At 42.7% G+C, this 12,707-nt stretch overlaps 1 protein-coding gene across 3 annotated transcripts in view; it reads right to left on the reverse strand.

Moving 5' to 3' along the window:
- The window catches only part of SMAP1 (small ArfGAP 1), an 89,863-nt gene extending 79,917 nt beyond the window's left edge, over positions 1-9,946 (reverse strand). Inside the window, exon 1 of one of the 3 annotated variants that reach the window (XM_014263655.2) lies at positions 9,577-9,946. In XM_014263655.2, the coding sequence (XP_014119130.1) occupies positions 9,577-9,694 (118 nt within the window). In that variant the 5' untranslated portion in view covers positions 9,695-9,946. The remainder of the gene's footprint in view (positions 1-9,576) is intronic. The other 2 variants (XM_005518133.3, XM_005518134.3) reach the window with 2 other exon arrangements.
- Between the last annotated feature and the right edge of the window lie 2,761 nt (positions 9,947-12,707).

The raw sequence follows: 12,707 nt of genomic DNA on the forward strand, positions 1-12,707 counted from the left end.
TCAATCCACCTCACTGTGTCTTCATCCACAAAGCATTTCATCAAGTTAACAAAGAAGAAGCTACAAGACACTTTCCAAAAGCCTTTGTTCTCATCCACCAAGCTGGTCATTTAGCTTGGTTCGGTGTGGAAGGCTGTAATCAGGTTGGTCACACATTACAGCCCCTTGATTAATTGATAACTATTGCCCATCATTTTTCTTCATGTGTTTTCAGAACTATTCAGTTTGTCACTTTTCCAGGAACAGAGGTCAAGTTGACTGGCTTGTGGTTCCCTGGATGTTCCTTCTTGCCCTCTTCAGGGACAGTAAGGACATCTGCTTGAGTCCAGCCCCCAAAACCCACCCCCCTAGTCACCATGACCTTAGTTAATGAGAGTCACCACAAAATTACCTTGGCCACCCCATCCCACTCCTGGCTGGATTCTATTACACAGACATGTGTACAGCCAGTGTCTACAAGCATTCTCAAATATGATTCTTCTCTACTAACTGAGAGTATACTTTCCTTGCCTAGAAATACTGAAAGCAAATCTTAGTAGTAAAGAACAAAATGAAGAAGACATTGAATATCTCAGTTGTTTCCACATCTCTTATGAGAAGCTCCCCTCCCCATTCAGCAGCAGGCCTACATTTTCTCAATTCTTTTTTCTGCCAATTAGCTGTAAATGCCTCCCTTGTTGCCATTCATACATACCTTTTAAGATTAAATTCCATATGGACATTGGCTTTCTGACCTGGACACATGCATGCTTGGATGATGTCTCCAGGCTCTCCCTGGGCCCCAAGTTTCTGTTTCCACCTGCTATATGCTTCTTTTTTGTGTCTGAGCTTTTTCAGAAGCTCCTCATTCATTCAAGCAGGATGCCAGGTGCCTCTATACCATTTCCTATTAATTGCAATATGTCACACTAGAGCTTAAAGAAGTAGTCAACCAGCTTTCCTGGCTCTCTGTGCTCAGAACCATTTACCAAACAACTCTTCCAAGATCCTTGAACAGAAGAAAATTTTCCTTTGTGAAGATTATGGTTGTAATCCTACTTTTTGCTTCACTGTCTCCAGATCCTGAACTCTTCTACCTCATGACCACTATAGCCAAGACTACCCCTAAGCTTTACGTCCTCAACCCATCAATTCTTGTTTGCAAGAAACAGGCCCTCAACCACTTGTATTGAGATGTGGGCATCCATGCATGCCAGAAGCTTCCTTGATTACTTATTCCCCGCTGTGCTTTCCCCCTAGGAAATAATAAGGGTTGTCCAAGTACCCTAAAAGCAAGAAAGCCTGTGAACATTAGGCTTGAGTTGCCTGAGGAAATCCTCATTACCATGCCTGACCCATAAGCTCTCAGCTGGCTCACCCATCTCCAGGTAAAGCAGCCCCACTGCTCTCACAGCAAATGGCAACTCCCCTTTACCATCATACCAGCCTGCCCTTCCTAAGCACCTGCACTTACCCACTGCAGTCCTCCAGCTGAGCTATCCCAATGCCAATAAAAAACATAGCTCAGTCCTAACTTATTTTACTCTGCCATAATATCTGAAAACAACTTGCTAACAGTACAGCACAGATGGATTTAACTATGTTATGGGTTCAACAGCCTAACTCTTTAGAACCACCTCAACATGAAAATAAGATATCATCAAACAACTTTACTTGCTCACAAGGCAAAGTCATTATGTCTTGGAGAATTTAGCTGTGGCCACAAGAGACACAGCGAAGCACCAGAGTTCCTAAAGTAAAGCTGAATCATGCTCAAATGAACCTTATGGAGCCAGTCTAAGACAATGTGACACCTGAGCTAAATCAACTGCTGACTACTCCCTGAGTAATGTCTGATAATTGACTCTCTTAAATCCTATAGGATGCACGCATTAAAGAGGGAGTCACCTTTCCAGGAAAGGGTACCTCCCTAAAAGTCTTATCACATAGACATATCTAATTGCTTTCTCTGTATCATGTACAAGGACCTCTTAAGGCTGCAGCACAGTTGCTCTTTCCTCTTTATTGCATTCAAACCAGACAGAAGACAGAATCTTTCCATTCTGCAAAAGGAAATTCAGGAATAAAACAAAGACCAAGTGGTATAAACAGCATCCTGTAGCAGCAGCAGCTTTTTCATGTCACTGAAGAGTGCCAGAACTGCAGCTTCCACACACCTCTGTATGCTCCCTGACCAAAAGAACTGGGGTGTTTTGCACTTTAAAAAGCCAAGAGCACAGTCTCATCAACAGCAATAATCACTCTTCAGGAACTGTCCCATTGTTATGGTCCACACAACAGAAACAGCTTAGACTGCCAGTAACTTCTGAACGTTGGGCAGCTAAGCATGTAAGGATTTCTGGATCTGTATAATATACCTCAGAGAATGTAACATAATAACAGATTTGCAACATAATAAAAATATAAAGAACAAGTCCCACAAATATTTCTATTAGCAGTCACAGAAATAATGAGGTTGAAAGGGACCTTTGGAGGTCACCTAGTCCAGCCTCTTGTCAAAGCAAAGTTCAGTTATATCATGCTGCTTTGGATCTCATCCAGTTGAGCTCATTTAAGTCTTGAAGAGTAGAGATTGTATCCACTTGGGTAAAAAGCCTTCAATTTTGCAAATAACCCTGTTCTATTACAAGCTAAACATATTTCCTGTGACTTATTTGAAAATATTTTTCTGCACTGTAAGAGTCAGGAGATAGAAACAATCTCCTTCCTTACAGGGCCCACTAGTGCACTAGTGTCACTCAACAGCACAACACCCATTCAGAAGTCCTAAGATAAGGCTGCTATACTTTTTTCTTACCAACTGAGGTGTCTTAAGGGCTCTTTTCTTGGGGGAGACAATTATCCTTCTCAGGGCTGCAACAGCAACTAATTCCTATTATATATGTATATATGGCCACATGTCAGTCAATTACTTAGTTTCAGTCTCATCCAACCAGTGTCATTAACAGGTAAGAGCACACCGAATGAGAGCATTGAAGTAGTTTTATTTAGTAGCAGGAAATCAGGAAAAAATATCCTGGTTATACAGCCCCAAGGGAGACTGAAGTGAGTTTCTGGTACCTAAGGGTTTCTGAAGGCACTATCTTTGACAAAAAGGCCAGAAAACTACTAGCTAGGTATCAGATTATAACTAGGACTTCTAGTGATAAAGTTCCTTACTATTATTAGAGTTCAAGATATATCATTCCATTTGCTAAGCTTAAGTAAGAACAACCCTGAATCAAAATGCTTTGCCTTCATTATTCCTTATGGAAGGATATTGCAAAGCCTCACTGGACAGCCAGACACCTCCAGTTGTATCTGTCAATTCATATTCCAGTCTGTTACACTCACATGATCTTTACCAAGCTTATCTCGCAGAAGCAGCGTGAACCCTGCAACAGAAACACACAAAGAAATACAAGGAATTTCTTGACCTGAGCGACCTGCAGTAACATCTGATATTTGCAACAACTGGTACAGAATATGCATACAGCACAAACAGCTACTAGTAAACTCTTACTTTGTTTGAACTTCAATAAAGGGCTAGAAGTTGCAACAGAGATGACATGTGAAACTGACCTCCAGCATAATCCAACTGCATTCTATTCCCACTTGTGTCCTCTTAGGGGTTTCTCCACCTTAGGAGGAAGACCGGAAAGATCACCTGAGGAGGTACAGCAGCCAGTGCCTTGCCCTAGTGTGAGCTCTGTCAATGAGCTGTCACAAAGCTTTCTTTCTTACACTGACACTGAGGCAAAAGCTGATGCCTTGCACAGGCTGAGGGCAGCGAGCTGTAAGAGTAACCCATATGCTTGAGAAAGAAGTACACTATCTATTAAAGCATACAGGAAAGATTAAGACAGTTAAAAGACCAGACATCAAACAAGTAAACAGCAAAGCAGCTTCACAAGAAGTGATGATCACACACAAATATTTAAGTTGGTCTCCCAGCCATAGAAGAGATCATATGCAAGACTTGAATGTCCACACAAAAGAGTCTGAACAGCTGTAAACATATCTAGAATATTCCAGATTTCTTTCCATAGCTAGTTTATCCACTTAAACCATTTTTTTTCCATCCCTCACTGCTAAGAGACACCATGTTTGTGACTGGTTAGTTGTTAGGGAAGTTAAAGTTAAATTTTAGCTACACAAATGTTGGTACCACAATCTTCCCTGTCCAGTCTTTCTCCGCTCCCAAGTGCCTATACCAAGTGCCTATACCAAGTGCCACTCTCAAGAGAGAAGGTTAAGTCTTCAGTCACACAAAAATATTCAATGACTGTATAGTACATCTATAAATACTGAAAAGTATTTTCATTAATATTATAACCAAATTAAACCAATTTTAATCTGGTTGAACAAGCAACAGTGTCAATGTGGATCTTTGTACTAGGATTTCGGTAAGAGATCATTTAAACAGGCTTTATGCACTATCTGGCACAAAGTAAGTAAACATTAAAAAACAAAAACAAAACCAAACCCAGAACACTTTCTCTGATACAAAAATTTATTCAGCTTTTCTGAAGGCCCAAAACATCTGCAATTGTTTACACTAAGGTCTGCAATTTCCAATTATGCTATTTTAATTTGATTACAGTTGAAAAAAGTCTAAAGCAGTTGATTTACAGCTCAGGTAATTGCCTTCTTGATAGGGAGATGAATTTACAGATTTCAGTAGTCAATGTATTGGTATGAAAGGCAGTATCCAAATACAAGCACAACAGACAGAAAAGGTATGTCAGAACATTCACATTGTTTTTTCTTAGAAGGGGACAAGACACTCAGCAGAATCGAAGGACTTCTAAGCAAGGTCCATCTAAGAAAGCAAGCCTGTAAACTGAAGGCCATCAGACTTGGTCTAGTGTGACTGTCTCTGTAAATGGGGAGCATAGGACTATGATTACTGTTCCTAATGATATTTGAAACTAATCTCCTTTTGTGCTTCATCACACACTTGAACTTCTAAGTACTTCAGTATTCAGTGATTCAGTATTTAATACCAGCATCCTAAAAAGACAAGCCTTGCTGCCAAGCAATAAGAACACAAGTCTAGAAGACTTCTAGCATGTTATAAGTAGGTACTAACTACACAGAAACAGCAAATTATAGCCCCTGTAGTCAAAGGGTCCTTGACTGATGTTAACAGTTTGTATTTTTTTTTATTTCGGCTTCATTTGACAGATTTCCAAGATCTGTGTTATTGCCTAAGGGATTCAAATATCAGCACTGAAACAACAATTTAAAAAAATGTATTAACCTCCCTCTACAATGAAAAGAAAAATTCAAATGCTTCACGATAGCTTTCAGCATAGTCTACATACCTGATACAGCTTCTCCTATATCCTTCCTATTCCTGCCAGCTTTACTTAGTTATCTAAACAAAAGGATCACAAAGGCACTTCAGTTGCCTCTCTTTCAAGACCTTGGGGTGGCTTAAGCTATTGTCAGCACACCTCATTTCTATTTCCTACAAGTATCAGAAACAGTAGCGTAACTTCTTCCCAGTAATGCAACACTGGGAAGACATCTATTGCCTTATGCAGGGAGCTGTTCAGATAGGGATGTAAAGAACAGACAGTACACAGACAGGAACTGCCTTGTCAAATGTCACTCCAACCTCCTCACTCTTTCAAAAGTCTCAGTGATTGCAAAGACAGTTCCAGAACCTGTAATTTTTAGGCTTCTTCCCCACAGAAGTATCATCTAGTCTTTCTGACAGCTGCAAGATCTACAATTTGAAGATGACACATGGCAACTACCGTATGGCCCTACAACAGGTAGTTTCCAACACATTTTAGCAGCAACAGTCAGATTCATAGCAGCTACTTAAACAGGCAAAAGGCAAATACAGAATAAAAATCACTTCCAGAAACTGTTGTCAGGGTCAGCAATCCTAATTATTACTTAATGCTGCTCTGGCAGATTTGTCCTCAGCCGTATTCTTCACCTTACAAAGCCATCCAATGTATCTGTATACCATTCACACTTGAAGAAGCAGACCACAAATCAAAGGATGGATTTGTTCTTGATACAAGACCACTGCTAATGACAGAAAGATTATTTTGAGAGTGACCAAGAAATAGCTTTTGTAATTCTTACACAAAGCAAGCATGCAATAAATACTGGAAAGGTGCATGCTTCAAACTTCTTTGCAGGCAATGCATATGGCAGCCCTATACCTGGGCAAGGAAAACTAACTAAGTAACTTAGAAATGATGGGATGGTAGTAAGATCCTGTATCACCTTTTTGAAGTAAGAAATAAAAGCCAGCAAAAAAGCCTTATTGATATGAAGGAAGAGCTCAACAGTAGCTGCAATGAAAGTAATGAGTGGTAAATATGCTAATAGGACCACATTACATTTTTTAGGGTCAAAAGGATATTTGTATGATTTTAAATTATATCTAGATTCTTGAGAATTCCCAGAGCCTCAAAGAATAGCAGTTAAAACAGATATGCAAGTATAATCTGCAAGATTTCCACAATCTTTGGATGTGACTATCTGAAAAGAAGCCTAGGGTAAAAATAATACTTCAGGTTTAAGAGATAGTATAATATCTAGGATGAGAAAAAGGAACTACTTTCAGTTAAGTGCCTATGCTGAACTGACAGCTATCTGAACGACCATACTGAAAACAATGTTTTTAAGTACTGCCAGAATAAGATCAAAGACAACTACAACTGAGTTAAAACAACTACAGTCAATCATGAAGATGTTACCCCACAATTAAGTGAACAGAAAAAGAAATAAAACACAGAACTTGGAGGGTCCTACTGAGCAATAGAATGGAGAAGGACAGACAAAGAAGCAAAGCTCACACAAGAGAGGAAAGTAACAGAAACTAGAATGGACAACATTTCAAAGAAAAAAAGAATACATTACATTAAGAAAACTAAAAACATGCTGAACTAGGACTGACAAGAGAAATCCTAAACATTTTGTCATGTTAATGACAAATGGCTTTTTTTGACATTTTTGACAAGTGTTAATTTCTGCAGAATTCAGGATGAAGAGGCTCTCCAGTGAACTGACCATAGAGAGCTTCAGACTAGTAAGGAACAAGACCAGAGATGAAAGGGATGCTGTTAGTGTTGCAGGAGGTGAAAGAGACCTCACAGGCTGGGGAATGCCAGACAGCTGGCAGGCTCTGGTTAGCTAACAGAGGTTAACAGCTGCTGCCTCAGACAGCTCTGCATTCCAGGACTAGCAAAACTGCAGCTTTGCCAGACAGCAGCAAGTCATGAGCACTCAAACACCATGGATTAAACATGAAACACATTAGGAAAAAACAGCTGGCTGCAGCTTTTTCATCTCTTTTGGTAAATAAGTTTCAACAAAGACTAATATAATAAGCAAGAGTTCAAGAGTGGCATTGCATGACCCTAACAAGCTTGATTTTCAACTTAACAACTGATGTTTCCTTTTTTCTGAGCTGTCTTCTGGAAGTAGACAGAAATCCAGACTTCAGGGTATATCGGAGGCATCTCAACACTGTTCACACAACCCTCCTTCCCAGAAGGAAAGTTCCTAAACTTCAAGAAAGAAATCTCACAAACAGTGTATATATGGCCACATCTCAGTCAAGTGCCTTTAGAAGAGCTGCAACTAAAGCCAATTGACCATTCCACACTCTTTCTTCCAACTATAAAAAATACCCAAACATACACAGTACAGGCAAAGTCAGATAGCACTACAAAGCTAATATGATACAAAATTCAAAATAAAAATTGATACAACAGGATGAAGCAAATGCAAATTAAACTTGAAGGGAAGAACAGAATAAATAGAAACCACCAAACCACAAGTCCCTCACATTGCATCACCCAGTATTTTCATGCCAGCTTTCCTGGGGACAGGGTGAAAGCAAGCTGTGCTTCTGGCATACAGAGAGACAGCAAAGCAGAAGTTGAGCAAAAGAGAAAAGCAAGAAACATTCAAAAATGCCATCAGATTTTAGTAGGTACCTAAGTATTAGAAACTGGAAAAATGAATTAGTATGTACTAGCAGAAGACAGCCTGGTCAAGATATTGGGAGGTCCTCTAGAAACTGAACAGAAAAAAACCCCCAAATTCAAGATACACCAAAGCTTGATCTTACAAAAGAAAGCACCAAAGAAAAGAACAGTGAATAAAAACATTCATTAACACAAATATAAGGAAAAGGAAACCGAAAGTATCAGCACTGCTGAACTGAAAGGGCAAAAGATACTGAGCACTGAGGACTACAGGGACTTACAAACATTTTGACTAAGTGAGAGATAGAAAGAGAAAACTCGGACAAGTAATAGGAGAATTCTGGACTCTAATCTTAAGCAGCACAGCCCTCAGGCCTATGCTATAGAACAACTTACATATGGAATTCCACCAGCAAGCAACACCAAGCAGCATTCAGCATGGACATACAAAGTGCCAATAATACATAAAACATACAAACGTGCTTTTTCCAGAAAGTCACTGGTTACGAAGAGTCATTTACATGGTAACCAGCTGTCAGGGGGCAAGAGGAGCTGTGTTAGGAAATGGTTAGGCAGAGTTATTTACAAACATAAAGACCCATTATCTTTGGTGTAATTCCTATCATCTACTTCTAAGAGTTTATATTAGGACAATATAGCCTCCCTTCTGATCGTGCACAGCATGACTTGAGTGCATAGTGAAAAAAAATAGCACATACAGATGGGGGAATTTACAAACAGCGCCATTTCTGGTTACTCAAATGAAGCTCACTCACACTTCACCTCCACTTTATGAGAAGGACTGAACAAGGCAGCTCTGGCATTAATCATACAGTGTGAACTCCCAATTATTATTCAGGAAGCATTACACTTAATAACTTACTGTGCAGTCACCTTAACTAGAGTAAGATCTTAATAAATTGAGTCTAGATGAAAGAGGGATGTGCTACAGTTTTCCATTTGAAAGCCACAGAATCCAAGGTAAACAGAAATGCAAATATATGTCTACTTTCGTGCAGGAAAAAAAAAAATTAGACTAAAGCACTGTAAGATTTGTAAGTGATATCATCTTTAAAATTCCATTCATCGCCAAAGCCACATCTGTGACATATTTAACCGGACTCAGACATCCAGATTCACAGAGCCTAGCATTCTGACTGAGTCAGCATGGCAGGGCATATTGTTTTGGACACTCGACGTTCAACTCATCTGGCACCTACCCCTGGCATCGGCCAGTCCCTTCCCGAAGGCCACAGCCCGCTCCGGATCGATACCTGGCAGCGCAGGAAGCGGACGCGGCCGTGAAACTTCAGGAAAGGGCTGGGCCAGTCATTGCATAAAGCTCGGCCGGGGGCTCCTCGCTGGAGGTCGCGGGGCTGCAGCCCAACCCAGGGCAGAGCGGAACGCGGCTCACACGGAGAGCTCAGGCTGCCTGCCTGCCTGCCCGCCCCGCCGCTGCCCCCGAGCCCGACCCGCTGCCGCCCCCGGGCCCGCTGTCGGGAGGGGCCGCCCGCCGGTCCCGCCGCCCCTGCGGACGTGGCGCGGCCCCGAGCCGAGACCCGCAGCCGCCCCGGGCCGGGACCCGCCGGGACAGCGCCGCGCCCGGACCGAGCCCCCGGGCCCCCGCCCCGCGTACCCTTGGCCTCGCAGTCCGCGCAGTACTTGTTGTCCTCCTCCCGCAGCAGCTTGGCCAGGATGGCCTGGTGCTGTTCGTTCTGCTTCTGCGCCTTCTCCCGGCAGGAGCGGGTGGCCATGGCGCGGCTGGAGCGGGGCCGGAGCGGGGCCGGGAACGCTCCTGCCCTGGCGCGGCCACGGGAACCGGCGGCCGCGAGCGCCGACTTCCTCAACCGGAACTACTTGCGGACGCCTCCGCCTGCCTCCCTCCCCGCCCGCTGCCTGGATGGCGCGCGCGCACACGCCCACCCTGGCCACGACAGTCCCCTATTCCGGAGTGACAAATAGTCCGCCGGGTCCCTAAGGCCAGGCCGCGCCGCGATGTCGCCCCTACGCGGCGCTTCCCAAAGAGCAGCAATCGCCGTCCTGGCTTTAGAAGGGCACGGAGCGGTGCCCGGGGAGAAGGGGTCACCTGGCGACAGCAGGTGAGGTATCCATCCGCCGGCGCGTGACCCCGCCCTCCAGGGGGTGCCCGGAGGAAGGGCGGGGCCCGGCGCGAGCCGCCGCACCTGTGCGCGTGCCGCCCCTCCCCGCCCGCCCCGCCCCGCCCCTCCCCGGCCCGGCCCGGCAGGAGATGGGGGTACGCGGTGCGCTGGAGCCCGGCTCTCCAGCTGACGGTAAATACCCCAAAACACAGCCAGGGATCTGCCGGCGTCCGTGGGATTGAACACCCCTGTCATTGTATTTACCAACCCACCAATAGTAAATACTCCAAAACACACAGCCAAGGTATCTGCCAGTGTCCATGAAGTTGGGGCACCTTGTATCCTCAGGACAGTTGTCTCCTTCTCCAGGCCAGTGCTGGGGAAAGAAAAAAAGCTCTTGCAGCCTTTTGATTGGATACTGCCACAGCTGGAACTTGCCCTCTGAAATTTCTCCAAGGGTACGTGTTCCTATCTGAAATAAAGCTTTACAGACAGCAGAGACCTTACAATGAGGAAACTGGTGCTTTTCCGCTCTTGTGTAGGTGGTGAGATGCTCTGGAGAAGTCAGAGTTGGATCCAAAGTACCTGCAGAAAAGCACAGCGCGGGCTGATTTTCTGGGACCAAGACTGCACCTCTACATTTTGTACCTCAAAATACCACGTCTTTATGTGTCCCCTTCCTCCATTTTGTATCGGCTCCCTTTGGTGCTGCTGAGGACTCCGTTATAGAGTCTGCTCACCAGTAACATCCTTTTTGTCAGATCAATTCTAGCTTGCTGCATTTTTTTGCCTCTAATCCAACCCTTCTGGAAAGAGCTGAAGCCTATATATAGCCTATAAAATGCTTATGTGAGGCAGATGGAAATTCAGGTCTTTTCCCTCTCAGACACTAAATTACTGAATCATTCTCTGTATCTTTCTTTTTCTCAGAGACAACGGTGAATTAAATATCCCCTAAGTGTGGAAGAGTTGCAACAGAAAAAAATGAAAATACTACAAATCAAGTTAACTAGTAGTTAAACTAGCATCTAGCATGGGAAAATATGTTTAGATCTCCCTTAAAATAGAGAGTTAAGACCTGCCTGTACACTGGGAATCTCCTGGCCAGTGAGTTACTGGGTTTGAGGTTGCAGAATGAGGATATGGTATAAATATATAATTCTAATAGAGGGTTTAGCATCCTACTCGGAACAGGCATTGAGGGTTAAAACCAGAAGTACAGAATGGCACAGCAAAGCTGAGCTCCAGGTGCCTTACAGTGCCAAAATAGAAAGACTCGCTGCAGCAGAAGGTGTGTAACACAAATGTTACTGTATCCTGATATTTGCCATCAGCCTGGAAACTGGACTATTGAAGCACAATATTCCCGGCTTCTTAAACATGACATGCTTCTAAACACGCTTCTAGCTGAATACTTAATCTACAAGCATGTAACTGTTTTCTAGCCCAAAGTGGTTTTAATTACCACGGGGTTTTGTTGTTGTTGTTGTTGCTTGTTGTTTTGGGTTTTTTTAAAGAGAAAACCAGCTTCAGCTAGAAAGGGAGCTACTGCTCCTTGCTGTTATCCCAGGACTGTGAGAAACAGGATGCTTGTCAGAAAGGCAAGAGCTGTGGGTAGAGAGAGAAAAGGACATGAACTTGCTTTTCATGTGTTAGGTAAGCAGCAGCATTGCCATTTTAGAAGAAAATAGTAGTTGCTTTTCTATCTGATGCAAGATGTGCTTCTTGTGTTCAGCTCTGAAAATTATCCTTCTAAGTACTTTTTCTTCTGTAGTACAGTAGAAATATGAAATCACCTGCTTCACCATGGGATGAGATGAATAGTTTATTAATATTTTAATAGATAGTGCTTTGAAAACAGCATGGTGTAACTACATTATTAGGTGTTTCCCTCAGAGCACAAATGAATAGAACGAGGACAAAAATTAATCTCTTCTGTGCTTTTGCTGCTTTTCCTAGATCCTAAAGAGTAGCAGAATGTTGTAAATGTGAAGTTATTGCTAAAAGCATTTTTCAGAGTGGGAAAAAAATGAAGCAAATATGTTTTTCAGGATGCAGTATGATCTATATAATGAGTTCAGGTGCCATGCTACCATGCCATGACATGTAGTGCAGAGAGACCAGAGATGTTGCTCCTTCAAAAGAAGAGATATGGTAGTCATGCTGAGCCTGTCAGCTCAGTGCCCTTTGCTTTACCTTTCATTAAGCCCTGTAGTGCACAGTCTAGTCAATCCAGTTTTGGAATTGTTTAAAGTACATGACTTGTGTTTCAAGACCTTTATCTTCAGAACTGAGTGAGTTTCATGAGGCTAACTGAATTTTCCATAAAGCAACTTTAACATTGGAGTTCTGTGGTTTTCAATACTAGTGATGGTGCTGTGTTCAGTAAAAGCAAAGATTTACCCAGCATGACAAAAATCTCTTCCTAATTGTCAACACTTGTCATCCTGCAGGCTATTCCACTGTTTTGCAGAGATACCTACAGATAGTTTGTGAACTTCATAATCTGATAGCTGAAATTCACCGAATCTAGACACCTACCTTATTCAGAAATCATCCCATAAACCAGTTTTAAATAGTATTTGCTAATCAGGACAGTATTAGCATAAATTTGACTTAATGGGAAAGAATGTATCAGGTGCAAAGTTATTAACTGTATTGAAAGCAG

The sequence above is a fragment of the Pseudopodoces humilis genome, chromosome 3 (assembly GCF_049639895.1).
Source record: "Pseudopodoces humilis isolate 2021_Gansu_Grassland_sample_001 chromosome 3, ASM4963989v1, whole genome shotgun sequence".
In the NCBI taxonomy this organism is placed as follows: Eukaryota; Metazoa; Chordata; class Aves; order Passeriformes; family Paridae; genus Pseudopodoces; species Pseudopodoces humilis.